Source organism: Styela clava, chromosome 4 (assembly GCF_964204865.1).
Source record: "Styela clava chromosome 4, kaStyClav1.hap1.2, whole genome shotgun sequence".
Classification (NCBI taxonomy): domain Eukaryota; kingdom Metazoa; phylum Chordata; class Ascidiacea; order Stolidobranchia; family Styelidae; genus Styela; species Styela clava.
The window spans coordinates 14,206,373-14,230,604 of record NC_135253.1 but is presented as its reverse complement, the minus strand read 5'-3'; the positions used below and the strand labels follow the sequence as shown (position 1 = coordinate 14,230,604).

Here is a 24,232-nt window from a genome sequence, read left to right as displayed (position 1 = left end):
TGAGACAAATTCATTTCTGTTACCATATTTTAACTTCCAGTTATCATCGCAACTTTTTTAATTTATCGTCGACTAAAATACCGCCCGACACCCGACCAAGCGCGTGTCGCGCTTGGGCAATAGAAACGGATTCAGCAGCGACTCGAAATCCAAGATATATGTATTTTATTGGGAGGGCAAAATAAATATGACAAAGCGCATTGTTTTGCGTTAGAACTTTGTATTTTCGGAAACCGAGTGTCGTGAAAAGTAAAATTTGATCTAAAGTAATTGCAAATAATGTTTTATCAGCTAACGTCGGGTACTCATCATTTTCCTGGAGAACTCGAAAAGTCATTTAATATAAAATAAAGAAAGTTTCACTACTTCAAAAAATTATGATTGTTGCAATCAAAAAATCGCCTGTAAGATGGCAGTTGGCACCAATGATAATAAATAAAATGGTGCAATAACGCCGTATTCGCGTTCTGAATATTCAAGCTGGGATTACCGTGTTTGATATCTGCCGAAAACGCGTTTGCGGACTCTTTGCGAGAAAACACAAGTATAATCACGTGAGACAGATTTCGTTGCGAGAGAATAACGCTCGCCCCTGATTAATAAATTATCCGAAATACAAAAATTGACGCCCCGACTCCACTTTGATAACTTATGGTACCGACGCAGAGATGGTTGACAGATACCACGAGCCCCTACTTTATCCTAATGCCTCAGTATATCTTTTCAGATGTTTTAACCAACAAAACCATTCCAAATACGCAAATAAATTCAACGGAAATTTTCTTCCGCAAGCTTCAAAATATAGCAAACTGATGACGTAGAAACGCATCACTCATGCGTAGCGTACCGGACGTGAGCGAACTATATTCAGTAAACTGAATGATAGAACTGAACTGAATGTAAATGATTTCAGTGTTGAAGTTTACTCAAGGTATTGTATGTGTATATATATATATATATATATATAATTTTAATTGCAGAATTTGAGTCAAAAAACAGTCACACAATACTGCATTTTTGAGTCTCGTCATTTTTCTTATTGAACACCATTTAGTATTCACATTGTTGGGCGTCCATCGATTTCCTACTGCTTCAGATTGGACAGATACATCTCTAAAACAGTAACAATGAAAGTGATATGCGCTGGAATGTCTAAAAGTGGAACAAAAACATTACATGTTGCTCTTGAAGAATTGGGATATTCGGTATATGACTTTCCCGAGGTCTTTGACAACTACGAAAAAGATTTTTGGAGATTTACTAGCAAAGGCTGGACTGTTGAAGACTTTCGACAGAGATTTGAGAATGTTGATGCTGTTGTTGACACTCCAATGTTTTATTTTTGGGAAGAACTTGCGGAAGCTTTTCCCGATGCAAAGGTTAGAGTCACTACGACACACTTTATTTAAGATTGTATTAATTCCAGTAATTAAGAAAAGCAATCATGTCGTTGTCGAGAAATATGTTAATTAAATTGCAGGTGATACTTATGACACGAGACAACGTAGAGGCTTGGTACAAAAGTAGCAGTAAACAGATGAGAGTTTTGAATGGATGGCACATGTATTATTACCCGTTTTTATCTTCAACTTGGAGAAAATATTTTGTATTTGGAACGAACGCTTGTAAGTAAAATTGCACGAAAAAAAAATGGAAACGTCGACTTAAAAATGACTTTACTTGTTCATGCGCCCGACTTTTAATATTATATATATATCATTCATTCTCTATTAATTTAAGCAAAGTATACTCATAGGAACTCCTTAACATGGAATTCTAGTTGCATGGGCAAGCTTGCGTTAAATATAAGGCCTCCGCGAATAAACGATATATATATATCTGAATTTGCCTTATGATCTGATACAATGAAGTTTAAGGTTTTTTTTATATCTAGGTTTGCTTCCTTTTGGATATTGGACAAGTGTGTATGGTATTGAAAGTTATTGGCCAGAAACGGTAGAGATTATATCCAAGCAAACTTACAGGAGGCATAACGCACACGTTGTTCATGTAAGTTAACAATTTCTTATTTTTTCTACCTGATAGCAAAATGACGAAGTAGAATTTTCCTTACGACTTCCAGTCGTTTAACGATATATATATATTCATTTTCTATTGGGTGTTGGACCACATAAGTCACTGGAAAGTTTTATAAAATTTATGCGAAGTCGTGGACATTGTGTCCTCATAAGAAATGATAAAGGTAATTTTGTCGTTTGATCTGAAGCGTGGTATAGTTAATTTGGTTCGGCGCTAGAAATACACTCGCGACTGCACCTTTGAATAGGGTCGCCATACCGTCCGGAAAATTCCGGAATTTAAGGTTAAATTTTGCGTCCGGGAAGAATTTAAAAATTGCTTGAATGTCCGGAAACCGGAATTTTACTGCATCTGCAATCGTACTGTGCACACTGCTAATACAGAACAGTGTTACCTCGTACCATGCGCATTATTTTTTACTACGAGGTCATGAAAATAGTCATGCACTGTCCGCAATTTTGCTTTTTCAAACATGGTAACCCTACCTTTGAACCCTGCATGGTTTCGCATCCCGTGGGGGATAATTATGTGCGATGGGATTGCTGGACTCCTCGTGATTCGCCATATGATTAAGACATCTTATCGGATAAATATGTAAATCCTATCCTAATTTGTAACTTAAGACTTCTTGAAACTGTTAACTTATATTTCAGTCATGCCCAAAAAATCGACTTCTTGTCTATAACTGCAAAGAAGGATGGGAACCATTATGCGAGTTCCTAGGTAAACCGGTTCCATTAACTAGGTTTCCGTGGATCAACAAGGGCGGAGAAATTGCTCATTTGATGTGGGAAGCGCCATTTCTAAAGAGAGCAAGAAAAGAAATGATTACGAATTTAAGCATTTTATGCGTAACCGGGATAGTAGGAGCAGCATTATGTTTTCAATTTAAAATATTCAAATAATGTTATTTCATCATTGTGTTTTATAAGTTTGTTAAAATCTTTCCGTAAGTTTTAACTAAAAAATAGAGTTTAAATAATTCACGACATTGATTTTTTTTAAATTCTGGGAAGAAGCCACTGCATTGTAACATAGTCTATTAAGTAATCAAAGTTATATGTCAACAAAATTTAATCAAATTGAACTGAAGTGCTTGGAACTGTTGGCTATACTTCGCAGATTGTATGGAAAAAACGCTGTAATGTATGAAGTATATTTTATTCAAAATACAACAAACTAATATAAAAAAAAAGTTTAATACCTAAAATATCCAAGTACATATCACAGTATGATCTATTTTAGTATAGAGATTATGCTAGACTCAAAAGCCCACATGAATTCAGAAAACATTCCCCGATAACAATACATCTATTTCTTCAATTTGGCGTCACAATCATATCATTTGAAAATTTTCTTAAGCCGTTGTAGGTTGGGTTTCGAACATCGATTTCGCATTATAGAAGTTTGAAAACAAATAGGAGTGAGAGTTGGTCTTCCATGAGCACATTGAAATGGAAGTTGACACGCGGATAAAAATTTTAATAATTCTTCGCCTTGTGACAAACTTAGTCGATCACCAAATCGAATCGCCCCTGTAATAGTTAAATTTAATCATACAGTGACATTTTATTATTTAAAGAAATAAATCTTCTGTATTATATTAAGCTTTATTCTATATTCGTAAATACACTACAACAAGGTAATTTTAAGAAGTATCATAGCGAGTTAGACAAAAATGACTTGACCACACGCAAATCTTGTGGCGAATATACCCGGTGAATGTCACTACCGTAGTAAAGTTTACACCTTAACGTAAATACCCTCGTTCGTCACAGCAGCCAAAATAGCTTTCCCATAATTTAAAATGTTTAAATTGATGCAAATTCAAGATTAAGCAAAACAGTGAAACCCCCAGAATACTATTTGTTCATAAAGCTATCTTTCCAGGAAGAAAATTTATTGTCGTATAATCATCTGTGTTTTATACGTTGCGTCACAGGCTTCAGCCCCACTCTGCCTAGGTACATGAAATTTACATGTATGTAAAAGTAGGTTACGCGAAATACTAAGTTATGATTAGCTCTATAATATGTCCATAGGCGGGTGCTATCAACGAGCCTTGTATGAACTGAAAATCCTTATTATTTTAAATCTAGTTCTGTTTAAACTTTTCTATTTCTTACCATGACATGCTTGAGAGCAAAGAATGTCAAATATACATTTTGGTATTGAATATGATGCTCCGCTAGTTTCACGTAGAACCTGCACATTTTCATACAATATGGTAAAGATATAATCAGGATTAGTAAAGTAAATCCAAATGTATATTCAACCATACACTATTATAGTGCATGGAGCACATACTTGTTTGGACAACATTGTCGTATGGGAAGAATGTAGGTAGACCCAAAGACTCATCTCAAAAACTAGAATGTAACTCATATTCCCCTTTCGCGCTGGTATTTAATCTTAGAGAATAACAATAACTGTACTATGCCCATGTAAGGTGTAGAGATAGTCAAGGCAATCGTTAATAGTGTATTTCTGAGTCTCGTGGTGTCCATGGTGGACCAGAAACCCCACGTCTTTGAAATCGTTTGAACAGCGTTTTGGACTGTGTGTTTTGTAATGATGACCGCCTTGACCGGATTATGATGACCTAGTGTGAATAAAGTACCACGAGAGAGATTCGCGGAATCTCCATGACATCAATCAACAAATGCACGGGTATGGAAATTTAACAACTTAATATGAAACAACATTTTTGAAATATAAATTGAATGTTGTTTGATTACATCCACTGATAAATATGTCGACGTGTATTTATTGCTGGTTAGAGAACATAAAGTATAATGAATGTATTTCATGTAAACATAGTGTGCGTTCTCAGATTACCGATGATATGCTAACATATCAGTAATGAGGGTTAGTTATATTTTCGAGGACGCGTGGAAAGACCCAGACCTTTTGGAGGTTGTGTGCTTTAAAGTAATTTAAAATAAATCATCATAGCAGAAAAAAATCAAACTGCTTTATTATCCCAACCTGGAGTTGTTCTCGGATGAGACGCTGTATCGTAATAGAAAGTTCTGCTTGCTTTTCATTTTCTTTGTGGAACCTCTCTACTTTGGTAAGCAGGGGCGCAGGTACTGCCGTAATACGAAGTACTGTGTCTATGAAATATAAAAAATGAAAATAATACTTCTCGTATGAGCTAACTGGATTACTTCCTCCAGTTGTAATAATTATCAGGTATAAGGTAGTCATTATAATATATATTAGTTCACAATATCACAGTACATCCACAATCGAAACTTCAGCCAACAGCGGGTTTCACATCATTGGGTTTTGAGGTCTAAACTTGACTTAAATTATTGTAAATGACTGAAATTGACAGCATGATATAATACCAAGCAGATTTTCACTGTCTGAATCAGAAAAAATTCCCATATTTAATTGATCGTTGCCGTTTGCCTTAAAAGTAATATTAAGACGAAAAAATTCAAAAGCGAACAATGAAATTCGTCATAAAGCACGGAGGATTGTAGTTCTATGGTGAACATAAACTTGAAGGGTGAACGTGGTACGATATTCGTGCAACTTACAACCAGAACCAACGGAACAAGAAATCTACAGTAGGGATGAAGAAATATAATTTTGTATGGAATCAGTGACGTGGTTCACGACGTACAGACAAAAAGTCATTTATTTATTCAATACAAGTATTCACAGTGAAACGATGCATACTTTACAAACTTTTAGGATATATAACACATTCTTGTATTATACAAAAGTATGTAATGTTACAAAAGTGACTGAAACTCTCGAGTCAACGGGCATTATAGACGCAACTAAATTAAATGACATTGAAATATACAATTTCTTTGTAGGTCATTCGTGACTATTGTAAAATCGGCTTCTTTTACTTTGGGATGACTATCTATGACATCGCTTTGGAGAAGTTTTAATATACAAATTATATACTATATTGTGGTCAAACAAAATCTATCGAAATACCGTTAATTACGTAAGAGTCGTAATTAATACCAAAACGCACTTTTTTGAAGGCCTCGGACAAATGTCATTTCTGCCAATTGGGAGCAACATAATGAGTCATAAACCTTGCAAACGGAAATAAATATCGAAATGATAATTTTTACAAATGGTTACATGCGTATTCGGTAGAATGCCCAATGTCTGTATCTCTGCGAAGATTGGAGACCGGTAAATGACGTGTAATTTCATGCCTTCTGCTCTAACAATTTTTCTCTAGTTTCGTCGAGTAGTAAACAAATTAGTGATATTATTTTTGCATAATATACTCAACCACTCATTGAGTTTAAACAATATCTTAGCCCTTGAAACATGTCTGAATTGTAGAGTTGTGAATTACATTACGATTTTATATGTTGCGTGAACATGGAATATATCGTGTTCAGTCAGAAAAACAAGTGGATTTATTCAAAAGTCTGGCTTAAAATGACTGATACTTTTCCCCTTTTTTGGGATGTAATTCTGGTATAAACAGTTGTTTACTCGAATGCAATGTCGCTCAATCGTTACGCAGTATATCAGGTTCATTTTGTTCACACCGTATACGCCAATCCTAATAAAAGATTCTGAGAGAATGACTATTGACCAGTGGAGCCGTCACTGGTCTCACAAACATTGTAGTTATTATTGATGGATATTATAAAGAAATGTTGTTATGCACACGTAGTTATCATATTTATCAATAAAAAATGACGGCGCAACTCGCTCTCATGCGGCACAGTCGAACTGCCACTGTTCCATAGTTCAGGAAATAGATCATTTATCTCCCCTGGATGACAAGTGAGGAAAGTCGCGAGTTACAATATAAACCAGTGTGCACCGCTCAACGCCTCGTGGTTAGGATTACTGGGAAACAATCAATTCGCAGGCAATTTGATTAATATGGTTGTTTAGCAAATTCGCAATCTTGCGGTTTGGGACTTTAGGAGTTGCGCGGTTAGTTCTAACAGGCAAATATTGTTAGCTAACTGTCGAAACAATGCGGTAAATCCACTAATATTCTTATGTATTTTTATTTTCAAAACCTTCTTTTGTTGTCATCGTCAGCACTAGAATAATTTCAATGGGTGTTGAACTTCTTGTTATATTTGGTTGATACAGACTCGCGGTGAAATATAAAATGCTACGACAAGAAATTACAATTAAATTGTCGCATTTTTTACAGTTCAAACTTACAGCAACAGAAGAAAAAAACAAAGTAATTTGTCACAACAGCCGACAACCATCACGACAGTTTATGTCATACCCAAGCACGCTAAATGGAGCAGCATCACAACGCTAAGATAGATTCGCATATAAAATAATAAACTGAATTAAAGACAGGCATTTCGTGTCGAGTTATCATTGAGGTAGCATTTATATCGAAAAAGACAATGAAAAGGCGATTGCAAATGCGATACCGTCAGTTTGAAAATGGCAGAATCTAGAGGGACTTATCTTTGCTATATAATTGCCTTTGTGGCGCTTTGCCAAACTTGTAAACTGGTCTGGATTACTACATCAACAGTTGGAAATACAAAAGAGGAATCGAGAACTTTCAATGCAAAATTAGAATTATCAGCTGAACAAAAAAGTCGTTTAAAGACAATTGAAAGAGAATGTGAAAAATATGATGAAGAGCTGAAACTCAAAAGTAGGAAAGATGCTATTCCGCATATGATCGTGGATGACGAAAGAAGGATACTGTTCTGCGACATTCCGAAGGTTAAACTTTTTTTTTTTAAATTGAATACATATTGTTATAAATATTAGGGATATTTGATTTTAACCACAATGGTTCAATATCTGGGTTGTAAAAAATTCAGCTTCGTTAAAAACTTAGTTGAAAGATAATTTACATATAATCACATATAGTTTTATACGATTTATACCAAATTCGGTTTGCTCATATTTTGAACATATGCAGTCAATGCCGCACTTTTTTAGCTGAGTTCTAACGAAACTCCGAGCCATGTTTCTATTTCCTGGTGCTGATAATTTACATGCAATACGATCTTGCAAATTTAACAAAAGGCAGCAACGCCATTTCAAATAGTAATGGTAAGACTTATTGGGAAATTTAGCTAAAAGTAAATTGCAATACTACTTTGCAGCAAAAGTTACTTGATTATAACGATTTCCTTTCATTGCTGTGATGAAGCGGTTTGTGCGTGAAGTTGCAGATGAATTCGATTGATACTGCAGCATGTATGCAGATGTAAACAAACACATAGCGATGTTGTATATTTGAAAGGATTAGGCCAATGTTTTCTCTCTCACATATGTTTTTACAAGCGATATGATTTCAGATGTTATACACAGTGATTGGATTTAAATTGTAGATCCCTCCCCTCAATAATTCGAAAAAGTTTTTTTTTTTTTTTGAGAAAAAAAAATTAAACACAGTATTTTTGACTCATACTTTAATTTATTTCGAATATAAATGCTTTTGTTCGTTTTAAAGTACAGTGAAATATTTCAAGATGGTTATGTTTTCAAATGTTCAAGGCGCGAAGAGTTGTTTACCACGCACTGGTAACTAACTTCCCCACAACGCTAATCAAACTTTTGTTTGTGCATTTGTTTTTTTCAACAAATCATACCTTTTCGAGTTCACATTTTTTTCAATAATAATTGCAAAAATACGAAAACAAATTCGCGTTTAATTTTGCAAGAACAATAAAACAAACAAATGTAAAAGATAAGTTGCCGCAGTTGCCAAACACGATGCATAGCGTCATATAAGCAGTAAATTTCCATGACGTCATAACCCACTTTACAAAATTATTCGCCAAGATACTTAGATTAATTTTCATTTTGTTTGGTCTATAAATTTCAATCATATGAAAGGTTGCATAAAATTATTAGCCCCCTCTATCACGTTCTATGAGGTTACTATTCTATTTGGTAATACTGAAACGTGATATGCTAAATTGGGGCTTGTGTTTTGCACGATCGATTGAGAATATTATTCATTAAATGTAAAATGCAACGTCCCGAAGCCTTTAATAGTCTATACGCACACTGTTAGGAAACAAAAAAAACTAGATTTCTAGATGCTCAACTATAAAATTGGGCCCTTCTCGTTGAGACATTCTAGCAGAATATTTCACTGGAATCGGAAAAACTTTCGAACGTTTTAGCAGGGACGAATGTGACTTACCGTGAAAAGCGGAGTTTAACTTTAATAAAGGGTTTCTGATTAGCAATACATTCTTTAATTCCTTTTATCAAAGTTGCGAAATGAATGTATCAAATTTTCATACGACGCTTATTACGCCTTCCGCTTCGAACAAGGCTCTGTACAAGAGCCAATGACATCTAACGTAACGAGTTTTTGATCGGAGATTATTAACTTATTACTTTTATTTATTTCAAAAGTGTTTGTGGACTCTATAGGATTTTTTTGTTTGCGATACCCTCATCAAAATTAAGCACCTTGTGGTGGTTTCGCGTTAGTGGTCAGGCGAAGACTGCAGTATCGGTGGTCTACTGTGACAATATACCTGTACTACTTCGTTTTGGTCTACGTGTCCATCGCTCTCTTGTTTAAAAATCGCAAATTATTAATCGATTATACCATTATTGATATCCTTTTTTTAAATCGCGTCATTCTTTGAATTCAGGTTGCGAGCAGCAACTGGAAACGAGTCTTCATTGACGACCTCAAGATTAAGGTCAATGGTTCTTCAAACATACGAGACGTACACGCAAAAAGACTTCTTCCAGATTTGCGATACTACACCCCGGAAGAACAAGATTATAGACTGAAAAATTATTTCAAGTTTATGTTTGTGCGTCATCCATTTGAACGATTACTATCTGCCTACAGAAATAAGCTGGAAAATCGTGAAATAGAATGGATACCATCTACTAAACACTCTGTGGATTATGAAGGGAATTATTATCACGAAAAAGAAGTTATTATGCGAGTTAAAACGGAGGGACCTAATAACAAAAATACAATTTCTTTTAGTAAATTTGTAGATACGCTAACAGACCCTGGGTATAGGATGAAGCATTATAACACTCATTGGAAACAATATCATAAACTATGTCATCCTTGCTTCATAAGGTATGATTTCATAGGAAAATTGGAAACGCTTCCTGAGGATCTTGCCGTTATTCACAACGCAACAGGTCTTTACTTGGAAAAATGGCTCCATGAAAAAGAGAGGACGACTTCGCCGACTCTTTTGAACAAATATTATAAAACGTTGCACCCTGATAAGATAGCACATCTACTGAGTATGTATGATATAGATTTGGCAATGTATGAATACGACAAATTTTAAACATTATTGTCCGGACGGTATACAGTTAAAACAAAATGAATAAAAGTCAATTTATTCACGGTTGGTCCTATTTGTACGTTTATGTGCCTTATGAGCAAACGAATTATTTTAAATATTTTTACATTTTAATAGCATCCACTACCTCATATGCAACACTTTTCGCACATCATACTCCTAATCGTTGACACGATTTGAAAATCATTCAATTTTGATGTAATGTAACCCTTATTGCATAATGCATTGAAGTACAGTTTGTCAAGATTTACATATATGTCATATATTGTTGACATTGTGTACAAAGAATAAAATAAAGTCAAACCAGGGCAAAATTTAAGCTTACACCATCGAATAGACTTACTCATCAAGTATAGTGCGATTGATAATATCTGCTTTAGTAACAAATAAGAAGAGAGCCTAATCTGTTTTCCGACCAAAATCTGTAACAAAAAATCTAAAACACCAAGTGGGCCAGGGCTACAGAAAACCTATCCAAACAATCTCTGTCGGTTGGAATTTCCTATTAAAAAGTTATTATCGGTACATCTTCCAGATAACAATGTTTTGGAATGTACAATGTAAAATTATTTTGTAAAAACCTTTTCTCTATAACTCATACATATCGCGACATCATTTATAGATCAAAGCTGGTCTACATACAGTGTAATTATTGCTGTGCAAAATTTTCAAGATATAGAATAGTATTTTGTTTCAGTACAAACATAATAATTTAATGCTCCGTCGTATATTTGCCATGATAGTATTAAAATATGGTAGACTAGCCAACGTCAGATTTTATTCAGAAACCTATAATTGAATGAACACCATATTCTTTAAAAAAAATGCTATAATGATGTTTTATTTCGATACTTGTTACGAGTTGGTAATAACTTACACATGTTTGTTTGAGATACGTTTCTTTAATCAAATATTTTCTTGTTTCATATCTTTTTTATCTTTTATAAGAGAACAAAATCAGAACATCAGTTTTTAGTTTTTCCCTATTTTAACGCTAGTGATGTATATCAGTTTCTCTCGTTTGTGTTCATTATTTCCCAATACGAATACCAAACGCTGAGAAGGGCCTATTGCGTATAAATTTATACGTACTCTCCGTTTTTTAGTGTAAATCTTTTTACTCGGTACAGCAAACGGCCACGTGTAAAAATGAGTATTTTCGTACTTCCTCGATCGTAAAGTAATGGTGTGGTAATTGTTACTAACATAAAATTGCAAACTTATATAACGAATGTAGTGAATTGTAGTTTTACATATCATACCCAGTCAGAGAATATTGAAAGTTCATTCCAACACAACTAAACGCTTCTTCTGCAAGCTCAATTCAATTTTTTGAGAGATGAGATCAATGAATTGAATATGAGCATTAGAGATATAAATAAAAAAAAATGAATAAAGATAGACTGAATTTGAATTTGTGGTAGAGTCAGTGAGACACTCTATATAATTCCCGCGTAGAAATTTTAATAACTGATGCTTACTGTCTCTGTTGTCTTCTGTCCGATATTGTAAGCCAATTTTAGCAAATTTATTTTTCCAGGCTTCCATGAGTGTGCATTCGCTTTCCCTCATGTGTATCGATATTTCATTCTTCAGTGTGGCAGATTTTATGCCATCATTGCTTTGTATATCTAGACGTTTTTAAAGTTTATTTCATACTGGAACCACATGTCAGGCGCAACATGCTGGCTCATACCGACCACATACAAAATGAATTAAAACAATGCAAATAATTCATTTACTATGAAATCTCCATGCACAACAGTGAATGTATTATTCACTGTTCATCTAATAAGCTTAAAGAAAAATCAAAATTTAAATATGTGAGTTGAATAAGTAAATTTGAATAAGTTTTATTCATTTGTTCTCCAATTTTAATTTTAAACTTCTATATTATTTTGATTGATTTGGTTTTTGCTTCCATTAATCCTTTCTTATCGTCGTTTATTTTATTATTTTTCCAATATTTTTGTGTGTGAACATTAGACCATCGTGTTTATAAAAATGTTACAAATTCAGTACCTTTCTCTAAGCGCTCTAAACGGATTCTTTCATGTACTGCATGCTGATCGAATAACACAATCGTACTTTTCTCATTATCTGTAATTGTCTCATCATCTGTGCCTGTTTTAGCAGGAGACAAAAGTGTAACAATGAACTTATTGTCAAGTTGTCCGATTATCTGGAAAATATACAAATATTGTCACCTAACAACATATTTATATTAAGGGGCAATTCAAATACTAGTGTGATATTCGATTAGCAATTTTTACAATGTCATATACGTATTTTAAAATCTTGCCAAAATTGTTTCACTAAATTTTGTAATATGTAATAAACGGAGGTTACTATGTTGAGGATTTGATTTCAGCCGTTTGACGCGTGTCGATGCAAGACAATGATGTCATCGCAGCTATATAGACAGCATGACAAATATATCATTCCATCCCCAGCTAAAAAGAAACAGCGCAACATTTATGGCCGGTAAGAAATCTCATTGTTCTCGATTTCAATCAATTGACTTGAGCCAACGTTCGTTCGCAGACCGCTGGTGTGTTTTATTGCTTATGAATGCAGACTTGTGGCAGTAGTTTGAGTAAACCTCTGCCAAAATGAATTTACACGACTTTGTTCCGAATCTGGGTATTGCAAGTTTACTTACTTTCAACAATGAAATTCATCTAATGAATATATAAAAATTACTTGTAGTCTTTGAAATATATCTTTATCAAATTTCATGGAAATATCAGATGATGAGAATAAAGATGAAAATGTACGTTTGTCAAGATGATCTGAAATCTAATAAGAACTATAATTGAAGTGAGTTCTGTACAATAATTTGTATAATCGTGTGTGGTAAGAACGATAGTTAACTGTAGGGACAAAAAGGTTAGTTAATTGTGCTGATTGCCAAACTATACACCGATATCATGCTGATTGACAAGCGAAACAAGTCGATTTAGATCAGTGGTTCTTAACCTTCGCGAGCATGTCGAACACCTGCGCTATTCTGCAAGCTCACATCGAAATCCGTCGTATATTACGATTCGTATTGAACGATTAAAATATCGCAATTTGAACTTTATAAAGAAGAAGACGATTATTGCAATTTTATATAAATGCCCATTGTGGTGTATGCATAGAACTAGCCATTATGATCCACAATGGTGTTTCTGCGTCATGAAGTCGTCCAGAAGAAATTATGATAATTTTAAGCAAAGATCTGCACTGAAATATTCATTCATCACTCAGTAGATGATGAGTAGAGAAGTACACCCAAGTCGCCAAGCACATATGTGGCGATATGAGTTTTCCATGAAGTATACTGGAATCGAAAAGTGTTTCTTCGCCGAACCCCTGGAACAGCTTCACCGAACCACATAGGTTTAATCAAACCCAAGTTAAGAAATACTGATTTGGATGATGAATTTGTAATTTATAGTGAGTTTTTTGAAATTTAAGTGTTAAGGAAGTCTCCATGCGTAATTATTTTTTATTTTAGAAACTGTGATTCAGCATCAAGATATCGAATGTCGCTGTATCAGCATGCGTTGTTCAACTATAGGGACCGAGCTTACCTTTGCTTTTATAGGAATAGCTGGGTTTTCCCAATGACTTATTTCAATCTTGTTCGATTTTCTGTAAATTGAATGACAACTTATTAATTTATAGTAAAATATGAAATATACACAATTAAGCAAAATAAATTATTACCTGTAATGACAACCGAACTTCGGGCGTTCTTCCTTCGGAATGGGTGCAAATTCCCGTTCACAATTTTTGAACTCGTATTCCAATCCAATGGAAGTAATCTCTGGAGCATCTGACAAGCAAATTTTTGATTATGATATTTTACGCACAGAATTATAGTTGAAGAATACAATAAATTCGCTGTTTTCCATATAAAAAATTTAATTTTCACCTTACATCATGAAAACTCAAGATACTGCATTTTCTGATATTGACAGCAAGCATTAAAACGATAGTAAACAAATATCAAAATTCACACAAGTATTAAAATTTTTAGCGTTTTACCTGTAAGTTTGGGATCATTTTCTGTCGACATTCCCGTTGTAACATTTATGTAAACATTTCTTCCAAGTTTCGCATTGTATTTAGAAATCCAATTTGATTTCAATGTCTTCATCGACACACCTTCGGGGTTCGTGATAATGGAACTGACTAATTTGTTCTCTATAGCATGTGAGCTTTTTTGATCACTAAAAATCGAATTGCTGATGTCTGATAGCTTACTACTCCTATTAACCACAGAGAACTTGGAGGTAGAAGCAGAGGAGATTGTATTCTTATTTTGAGCCATTTTGCTGAAAACTGCGGCATCGTGGGGTAATATATCTCCGGCAGTCGGTAATTTCAACGATCCATCCTGGAAAATTTACCTTAATTACTTAAAAAAGATGGTGTAAAATTAGCAGAATTTTCATATATATATATAATATTGTTACCAATTTTCTGTTCTGGCAATCTTCTTCTTTATCTACTTTTCGCGGTGCAAGTAAAAGATTATTTTCATTCAAAAATCGCATGATTGTGGATAGTGCGACTGCAAGCACTTGGTTCCAGTTTTTAAATTCGATCATGGTTTTCTCTGGCTCGAACGAAATGTCATATTTTCTGTGGGAGCACCTTCAAAAATATATTTAGTATATAATATATTTGTGAAAATGTATTCGCAATTTTTAGGGTGACCTAAATAAAAACTCAAGTCATTTAGATTTTAGAACATATCCTAGCTAGACCTAGAGGAAACATAACTTTGTGCAGAGCGTCTTGGATTATTACTGAATCTTTCGGGTACAATCGTACACAAACAGACGATCAAGTGTTGAATAATTTTTTTTTTCATTTTCGTAATTAGAAAATAAATGAATATGCTCACATAATATTGATAAAATAAATCCCATATGTTCTTTTGGTAATAATTTTAACAGGATAATCCGAATTCCTCATCTTTTGTATATTATTCCTCTGTACTTCCGTAGATACTTCTTTTCGATTGCCTATATCAGATTTTTTCAATATTTCACTTATTTCCTTATGAATCCTAGTCTGAAAAAATGAAACATTTGCAAAATGATATCTGTAATCAGCAATTAATTTGTTTGTAAAATGTTCTTTACCTTTAAAACAGGTCTTCTGTTTACAAAGACAAACTGTAGGTTTTTATTATCAAAACCATGCCGGCTAATCGCGCCCGAAATTTGGTATTCCGGCTCGTGAGACGAAATTTCATTCATAAAATTAATAGGTGGTATATGGCCGAACACAAACTGAAATCTAAATAAGAACGTACAGATTAAAATCAGGCAAACTGTATTTAGTTCTTCTATGTAGGACTGGTACGGATTACTAACCTTGACAGACAGGATTTGTGTTTTGGGACTCGGAAATCGAATCCTGGTTTTGAAGTGTTTATCAGCACAAAAGAAGTTGAAGGATGTGTTATTGAAATTCTTTTTATTCTCTCACTGATAGCTTCTGATTCCAACTCCACATTCAGCCCATATCTAAAGAAATGATATTTAATATTCAAAATTAATATTTATTGTTATCGAAATTTTTCATTTCGTAACAAAAAAACTACAATTTGATGTTAAGAGCGCATTGATGACGAAATAAAAATCTTACTTCATGAAAGATACCTAAAAATGCTACTGTGGATACTTCCTCTAATCTGTTTACCTCCTGACTGGCAAATCTTTATAAAGTCCTTTCACTGCAACGCTAGTTTCGTTCGCATAGCCAATATCACATGGCAATACTCTTATTTCTTGATTCTTCCCCTGTTCAACAATTTTGTAAAACTTTTTATTTGCGCCGCTCTCTCTACTGGTGATCTCCACTATATTTGAAAGGTACGCTATACTAGCGAGCGCCTCCCCTCGAAATCCGTAGAAATGTAGATTTTCATCAATATCGATTTTGGTGGAGCACTTGCTTGTGGAATAACGAATTCCTGCAAAATATATTCAACTACATTAACGTAGTTGATTTAATCCAGGCATTTACAGTATAGCAATGTCAGTTGTTACTGTGCCAGCATCACTTCAAATGTTAGTTGTCAGAAATGGGAGTGGGACTGTCCGTGGTAGACTAAGCGTTTAAGGGAACGGTTTAAAAAGCACAAAAGCATGGAGTTCGTTTATATAATTGGTGGTTCGCGACTAAGTTTTCATCGCAAAATACGTCAACTTGTAAACATACGTAGACTAATACTCCAGTCATTCAATTCGAACGTTTTAATGGGGCTTCATGTTTTGATTATTAATATTATTCATAAAATTAATGTCCTCGAATTCAAAACGGATGGTTTCCATGCTCCGAACTGAAACGTGAACTAAATTGACCAAACGTGAGATCAAGTCAATAAAATAAAAAGCAAACAGGTTTAACGTTATAGGCTACTACCTGCTTTCCTCAAGTTGTCTTCAGAGAATCCATGACCGTTGTCAGTAACTTTGAAATCAAGACGAACAGAATCATATTCCACAGATATATCGGTAGCATAGGCATCCAAGCTGTTCACCACCAATTCTTCGATACATTGCCCAAGATTTGGAGCGGCGATTCCACTTCGGATGCCGGATGAAACAGAAGAAAGCAAAGTCGATAAAGTAGCCATTTCAAAATTCTGTCTATTGTAAACGTATCCAGCACATTGTGACGACACCAACCTCGTAATTTCTACAGCCACGCGGGACTGCGGGTAGTGTAGTGGGCCAACAGTAGCGATGCACCCCGCTTTAGTAGAGGTTGTACATTTTTATATCGGGCAGACTAACGGTATATTCGTGAGAAGCTAAAACTCCTGCTAATTGTTTCTTTGAGTGGTATGACACCTTCTATATTGGCCAAGATGAGTTACGCGCGTGTGATATTCAGCGTACTGATTATGCCGAGCAATGAGAATATACCACACTGGCGTTTCTCCATAATGAACATCGAAAAAGCGTTTTAGACCTATGACAAAGGCAACACGATCTGTTGCATGGCTACCAAATCGAGGTCGGATATGGAAATAATCCAGATCTTTTTTTTTCAGTTTTTATTTATTTATCAATAAAACATCACTTTTCGTCTACACGATTACACATGAACACAATTGCACCAGATCTTTGTTGGGTGGTACCTGATTCAATATACCTATATCGTAGTAGTATACCTATATTTACGCTTATATGGTATTGTATAATTCGGTCCAGCTATCAACTGCCCCTCTAGTTTCGAGCTATTTTTCAACCTTTGACCCGTTTGGTGCATAAATTAAATTTACTTTAGGATAGGATTTACATATTTATCCCGGGGGAGAGGAAAGCCGATAAGACGGCTTATCCATATGGCGAACCACGGCCTCTCGTCCGGTTACCATTCCAAGTCGGGTATGGGATTAGTTTTTACTGTGTTGTTTGTTTTTCGGAAGCATGGACTTGGTGGTGGAGGAAGCCGTAACCGACCAGCGGTTACGTGAACCACCCAACGACGGCGAGGAGTCCAGCAATCCTCTCGCACATAACCATCCCTGCATGGGATTCGAACCTGCGAACCCACGCAGAGTAATTAGAGGTGCGGTGGCGAGCGTATTCCTAACGCTTAGCCCGTTGAGCCACACCGCCGCGCCGCATTCGTACCTCAGCAAAGTGCAAAGTGACCATATACCTCAGGCTCAGCATCAGCGCATCATAAGTAAACTTATTACCGTATCACACAGGTACCGGTACCGGTATTCATGCAGTGCCAGACTAGTTTATATTTACAAATTTATGAGATCTTCAAATGCAGCTCTGTTTGTCTTCATCGTTTCTACTGCGATATTGTCTATTTTCATACGACCAGGTCAGTCCAATTTCTAGAAAAATATAGGTAAAAAGCATACCAGCATTCCGGTACCCTGCTAGGGTGTTATGCATATTAAATTTTCTGTGTATATTAAACTGTTATAATTATGTAAGTACCGATATGTCTCAAAAGGTGAGACAGGGCTTTATTACTATGGGTGGTTTACGTAACCGCTGTCCGCTGGGATCATCGCGACAACAAAACTAGAGAAATAGCTGTTCGATTTTGGGTACTCAACTGCGCATCTTGGATGACAGTTCGTATAGTTTGAAGGGCTTTATTACATCACTAGTGACATAATTTTTGGATGGTATAGTCTGGTGGGGGACTGGGGGTTAGGATTGACACATGAAAAAATTGTTATGCTACGCCCACTAGAAGTATGTTAGGTACGAAACTACATGTGACCCTGAGAGGCTGTGGTTCGCCATATGATTAAGGCGTCTAATCGGCTCTCCTCACCGCCAGAAATATATATGTAAAATTCTATCCAACTACAGTACTGAAACAGGCCTACAGTACAAGTTATTCATGTGTACAATTTGTCAATACTGAAATACTTGAATACAGGCACCGAAACTTACCATATACCTCAATCCAGCAATCAGATACTGCAGATATGAGGCAGTCAAAATTCCCTGAATGCATAAATCTGTAAATGGGTGGGGAGAAGCTAACCCTGACTGCCTGATGCAATGCTCTGCTGCTGTGTTGCACATGATCATCCAGATCAGCAGCTGGCAGACAAGATTCGAATATGCGTAATTCAGCAACTGAAGTTGCAGATGTGTACTTGTTGCCAACCCTGATAATTAAAAGTGTTTTGATGAAATGCTTATGAAAATATATCTAATTTCAGCATTGAAATGGTCAAAATTGCACAAGTATAAATTGGCAATTGGAATCTTGTCTGCCAGGGAAAATTTTGTTCAGCGAGATACTATTCGTTCAACTTGGCTCTCCATTGTCAGCAATACAGAGCTTTTCAATGAGTGAGTGTTATATATTTTATACATATTTTGTTGTTTTAGGTTGTACAGTTAATTTGATATGTTCACATGTATTGAATGCGGTGAACAATGCAAAGATTTGTATTCCACATTCCCTAATACTGGGATCCTTAAGATAGAACATTGTACAAAGTGCAAGCAAGTTGTTGACAAATATATTGAATTTGACATCACTCTCGTATTCTTGGATTTAATTCTTCTGCGACTTGCAGCCATTCGTCACATATTGTGTAATCGAGACACTGGTAATGAACACTGGAAATTGGCTTTTTTGTGCTTGTTTTGTGATGGCTATATGAAGTGGATATCAAAAAATGCACCCAGCGCAACCATTGATGATAGAAACAGTACAAATTCTGAAGATGTTGTATTCCATGCAGCAACTCAACTACAACTTTACGTCATGACTACTGTATCAGGACTTGAACTAAGCTTATTTATATTCATTGTGTTATTCTTATGTTATGTTATTCAAAAACTTCTTGTTATTTTGATGCCAAAATTACCATCAGTTTTACTTTTTTCAACATCTAAACAAATTGTATTCAATGCTAAGAAGATATGTCAAGCACTACTTTTTGCTAATTGTGGTAAATTATTGTTACTCCCTGCAATTGTTTGGGGTCAGAGTTCGAAGCATCTTTACTATATTATTGCACATGTTATATGTTCCAGTACAGTTTCACTGAGTATAGTTACAAACTTTTCATATGCAGTAACAGCAACAATATCTGTGTGTAGTTTCGTTTCGATTTTGTACTTACAACCATGGACAAATTCAATGTTTGAAAGCAATGTTCTGTTTTGATTCACTAGACATACACATTGCTTGGCCAGAATCTTTCTTTCTTCTTGTTATGCCATTTGAGATGGACCATTTATCGCATTAGATTTGATGTTTTCTAACATTCGTAGTTGTTTCTGTATGTTATTTTATTATTTTTATACTATTTTATACACAGCATATTTGTGAAATTTATATTGGCAAACCAGGATTGTAATATTCCAGTTGAATACAGAAATGATGCTTATACCTGTGAAGAAGCAAGAAAAAGTCTACCAGGTGAGCACATTGTTTATCAGTCAAATGTGTAGCAATGTAATGAAAATAGTTAGTAGTCCATCCATCCATAAAAGCCAAAATTGTGTGATGCAAATTGAACAAAATATACATGCATACTAATACACCATTAAAAATGTGTACGGTAACTTGAGTGACTACTGACGAAAAAATATAGCTGCGTCAAATTTGTTCTCTTAACTTTATGCTGTAATGTGCACTTGCTACAGAGTAGGAAGTTATTACCGTGTTGAGACTTGCTTATGTTCATTTCTACTTATTCTTACATTTCAGAACAAAAAGGTCCAATCGATATCCTCCACCATGCTTTTGTTGATAACAAAAATGTTGAGAGTTATTCAGCGGATTTTGTGGCAGTGGGCTATGATTTTGTAGTGGCGTTTGATGTCATTCTATCTGGTATCACCATACCTATAACAAATGGACAAAATGTTATAGTACAACTATGGAATCTGGCAGCGGATGTAAGAATATTATAACAATAGGCATATGCTAATTTTAAATAGCAAAAATATCTGACTGAAATGAGTAACCAAAACTTTTTTGGAATAACATAAGCCTAATCATCGCATCATGTAATCAGCGGAAATATTGTACCCACAAAAATAACTTAATCAGGTTGGGTTCAAGCCTTATCATATCACAGATTGATTTCAAATATATTAAATATCAGGACAAGTGACATTCGATAGCATGAGCTCCAAATTTTGATTTGAAACAAATATTTTTACGAACTTTCAAGTATATTTCTATTTATACCTTTGCATGGTTATTTGCACAATGGTAAATTTGACCTGAGAAAACCATTATTTTATTTGCCTGTATTTTTTACATGTTTCTCTGTGTTCTATATAATCAATATCAATAACTTGTTCTCTCAATTTTTATATATACAGAGTCTTGTTGTTGAAGCAAGAGATCCACATCGTGACAATACATCTAACATATACAAATATGGTTTCCACCCTCATTTATTACCGAAAGGATTTCTTGGATCTTTAGTTGTTGTATGCGATAGGCAAAAATCATGTGTTGGTGTGAAGAGTTGGTTTCAAAGGCATTCGTTTCATCCCGCTATAAAGATAAGTCCTGTAAGTTATTTGATGAGAACTCAATGGGCTTGTTGCTGTTTGTTTATATCAGCCCATAATTAAGTAAGTTGTACTACCTTGAGTGAACATGCAGACCTAGTTTTGAATTGCATATTTCAATATGGATCCATAACTCTAAAATATTGAAACATATCAAGATAACATTTATTCAATATTAGTTGCAATTTAAAGTGTGTTATATACTGTACTTGTATTTCCTACTTGCATCTGATCATATCACTCCAGTGAATATGAAATTTCATTCAATTGTGTTTTTAATCTTTGACTCATTGTCCTCCTTAATTCAATAATAAGCTGATGGAAGAATCATTAATTTTAGTTAACTATAACCTATTTCAAGTTTATTCTTGATACCCTGCAATGATTGGAACTCTTTATGATGTTTTAGCGTATTGCTAATCTTATGAACCAATTTTAGCCATCAGTTTATTATTTTTATTCAAATTAGATGTCAAATTTACATATTTAGATCATTTGTTATTCACTGAAGAAAGGAGATTTTCCAATTCATATCTTGCCTGTGACACTTGAAAATATGATATTGCCTGCATCTTTAATAATAGAATTTGCAGGTGAGTTATTGCTCATCTAGGAAGATTACTTAATTTCTTTCTACCTACTTAATCAGATTGTATTTGGGGTTCGGATTTTCATTACTAAATAGCATTTGATTGCAAAACCTAAAAATTTTTTAATAGTGAGATTCACAGGTTTAATTCATGGGTCAACTCATCTGTGAGGGGATCGCTGAACTCCTCGCCCCCGCATGGTGATGTGACCAGTTTCGTCTTCATAATAATGCTACTCGGACACAAGTGAAATAACTATTCCCATACCCATTCTGGACGATTGACCTTGATTTACCACAAATAAAAACCGGTTTATCAACTCTCAATAAATATCCTATTTGCATTTTGATCTACCGTATGTATTATTACAATCTTATTTCAGATATTACACAATTGAGGAAGTATGTACAAAACGAAGAATCTGCTTATTCTGAAAAACAGCAACACATATTTGAAACTGATAAAAAAATAAAGCAAGAGATTCAAGAACATGATGATATTTTGATCGTTCCTGATATTGATGGTGCTGATATTATAGAGACTTATAGGAATGTTCCAAGGAAACTTATTAGTTTTCATCAGTATGTGGCAAGAAGTTTGAATGCTGATTTTATCATGAAAACAGACGATGATTCATATGTTGATATTGGAAAGATTTATAAGGTGTGTTGTTAGTTCCAAACATACATGACTCAAAATAATGAATATATGAGTAATCACTGTGCGAGTGTCTAACTCTAATTGATAGCGTTTCATACAATGTTGAAAAAGATCTGCTATTCGTGAATTCGGATAGTTCAAATCATAGGTGTTCCGAAAACTTGCTTAATGGGTACTTGATCAGGAGCATGACTCAAACCAAATTCGATATTGTACAATGCCATCATAGTTATCCTTTTGGTTATCGTGTTCTTGAAATGTGGGTAATGATTGAAAAATATGTTTTTAGCTTGTTAAACAAATAGAGGAGGAGCCACGCTATGGACTTGGAATATGGTTGGGGAATTTTCGCAGGGATTGGATTGTTGATAGATGGGGAAAATGGGCTGAATATCAATATACTGCCTCTGTTTATCCTGCATATGCATGTGGTGCTGGCAACATAATTTCGTCGAATATTTCCAAGTATTTGGCTATTAACAGTCGAAACTTGAAATTTTATCAAGGAGAGGATGTATCCATGGGAATATGGATGTCTGCTCTAGATGTTGAATATATTCAGGTAAGAATAATAAAAATGACTCGGCTGCTCTTGCTGTCTCCAAAATTTGAACTTTCCTGTCAACAGTTTTGATTTCTTGGTTGTTGAGGTGAATATAATGTAGTTGTCAATGTTTCTAAGAAAAATGTTAATTTCATTTCTAATGTTATCATAGACAACATTCCCTCCCGTAGAGCTCGGCATGTCTTTACTAAATTCGTATTTTTGCCTCATCTGGTCTGGTTGTCAAGCGGTTTCAATTTCCATAAACGGATATATCTGCGTGTCCTTGATGAACGGCGTTTATAATACATTCGATTAGGGGGAAAACGGTGTGATTTGGAATAGCTTATATCCCAGAATCCTTGCCACATATTTTCGAAAACTAGGTCGCTGTTGTTTCTGAGAAGAGTCATTTTGAGGTATACTATTCTGTGTACAATACAATCTGTAATCTTGGATGTGTGTTATATTATTATGTGTCTTTTCTATGTTCAGAACGATCAATGGTTATGTGACGATAGTTGTTTTCCAAACATGATGGTGTCAACGCAACACACAACCTATGATTTGAAGCGTTTCTGGGAAAACAAAAATAAATGCGGAAATCCATGCGAATGTTTGTGATTTTATGACCCATGTTTCATATACAACCGGTGCAATAAAACACAACACAATTGTGAACCTGTTGGTATTCGTTCTTTTTTCACACCTCTAAGCAAAGTAAAGCGATCGCCGAAGACTGCTGGTCACATGTAGTGCTAGCTCCATATCCGATGAAACGCTCCCGATCATTGCCTTGCCGTTGATATAATGCCGCTAATTTCCAACCAAGTGCGCTCAAAACATGTAAGTGGATGACCGCTGTGAAACGAAGTCCGTTTCTCTGAATATTAATAAGTTTGGGTTGGACTAGTAAGCAATCGTGGGGTGTATCTGGTCAAGTTTTCGCCATCATGAGATCTTTCTCGACTGGTCGCAAGTCAACGTTGCTTGCCAAGTCCCCAAGCCTGATCTATTAATGCTGGAGTCCCGCATGGTTCTATTCTTAGGCCTACATTGTTCTTGATATTTATT

General features: G+C 34.9%; 5 protein-coding genes across 6 annotated transcripts; 4 read left to right on the top strand and 1 right to left on the bottom strand.

The window, feature by feature from the left end:
- Positions 1-735: 735 nt before the first annotated feature.
- LOC120326765 (uncharacterized) lies at positions 736-3,029 on the top strand. Of its 2 annotated transcripts, XM_078112031.1 has the most exons (5): positions 736-931; positions 1,055-1,379; positions 1,481-1,625; positions 1,895-2,010; positions 2,694-3,029. In XM_078112031.1, the coding sequence occupies exons 2-5, from the start codon at positions 1,128-1,130 to the stop codon at positions 2,943-2,945; spliced, it is 765 nt and encodes a 254-aa protein (XP_077968157.1). In that variant the 5' UTR covers positions 736-931; positions 1,055-1,127; the 3' UTR covers positions 2,946-3,029. The 2 variants fall into 2 exon arrangements, with proteins under 2 accessions (XP_077968157.1, XP_039249041.1); XM_039393107.2 differs by lacking the exon at positions 736-931 and having other exon boundaries at positions 985-1,379.
- A 352-nt stretch (positions 3,030-3,381) lies between these two features.
- LOC120326763 (uncharacterized) lies at positions 3,382-17,176 on the bottom strand. Its single transcript, XM_039393105.2, has 15 exons — positions 16,755-17,176; positions 16,029-16,302; positions 15,701-15,853; positions 15,467-15,623; positions 15,226-15,395; positions 14,792-14,972; positions 14,361-14,712; positions 14,040-14,148; positions 13,904-13,964; positions 13,029-13,124; positions 12,348-12,507; positions 11,807-11,956; positions 5,029-5,156; positions 4,167-4,245; positions 3,382-3,575 (listed from the first exon to the last, which is right to left on the bottom strand). The coding sequence occupies exons 1-15, from the start codon at positions 16,966-16,968 to the stop codon at positions 3,382-3,384; spliced, it is 2,478 nt and encodes an 825-aa protein (XP_039249039.2). The 5' UTR covers positions 16,969-17,176.
- On the top strand, positions 6,893-12,683 carry LOC120326764 (carbohydrate sulfotransferase 11-like). Its single transcript, XM_039393106.2, has 3 exons — positions 6,893-7,020; positions 7,202-7,740; positions 9,642-12,683. Exons 2-3 carry the CDS (start codon positions 7,450-7,452, stop codon positions 10,308-10,310), a joined length of 960 nt encoding a protein of 319 aa, XP_039249040.2. The 5' UTR covers positions 6,893-7,020; positions 7,202-7,449; the 3' UTR covers positions 10,311-12,683.
- Positions 17,177-17,977: 801 nt separating the features above from the next.
- Positions 17,978-23,839, top strand: LOC120326995 (UDP-GalNAc:beta-1,3-N-acetylgalactosaminyltransferase 2-like). Its single transcript, XM_039393359.2, has 9 exons — positions 17,978-18,179; positions 19,042-19,174; positions 20,155-20,255; positions 20,547-20,737; positions 21,170-21,364; positions 21,855-21,957; positions 22,337-22,617; positions 22,904-23,176; positions 23,654-23,839. The coding sequence occupies exons 1-9, from the start codon at positions 18,107-18,109 to the stop codon at positions 23,780-23,782; spliced, it is 1,479 nt and encodes a 492-aa protein (XP_039249293.2). The 5' UTR covers positions 17,978-18,106; the 3' UTR covers positions 23,783-23,839.
- On the top strand, positions 19,195-20,255 carry LOC120326996 (protein ARV1-like). Its single transcript, XM_039393360.2, has one exon. It carries the CDS (start codon positions 19,233-19,235, stop codon positions 19,998-20,000), a length of 768 nt encoding a protein of 255 aa, XP_039249294.2. The 5' UTR covers positions 19,195-19,232; the 3' UTR covers positions 20,001-20,255.
- Positions 23,840-24,232: the final 393 nt, after the last annotated feature.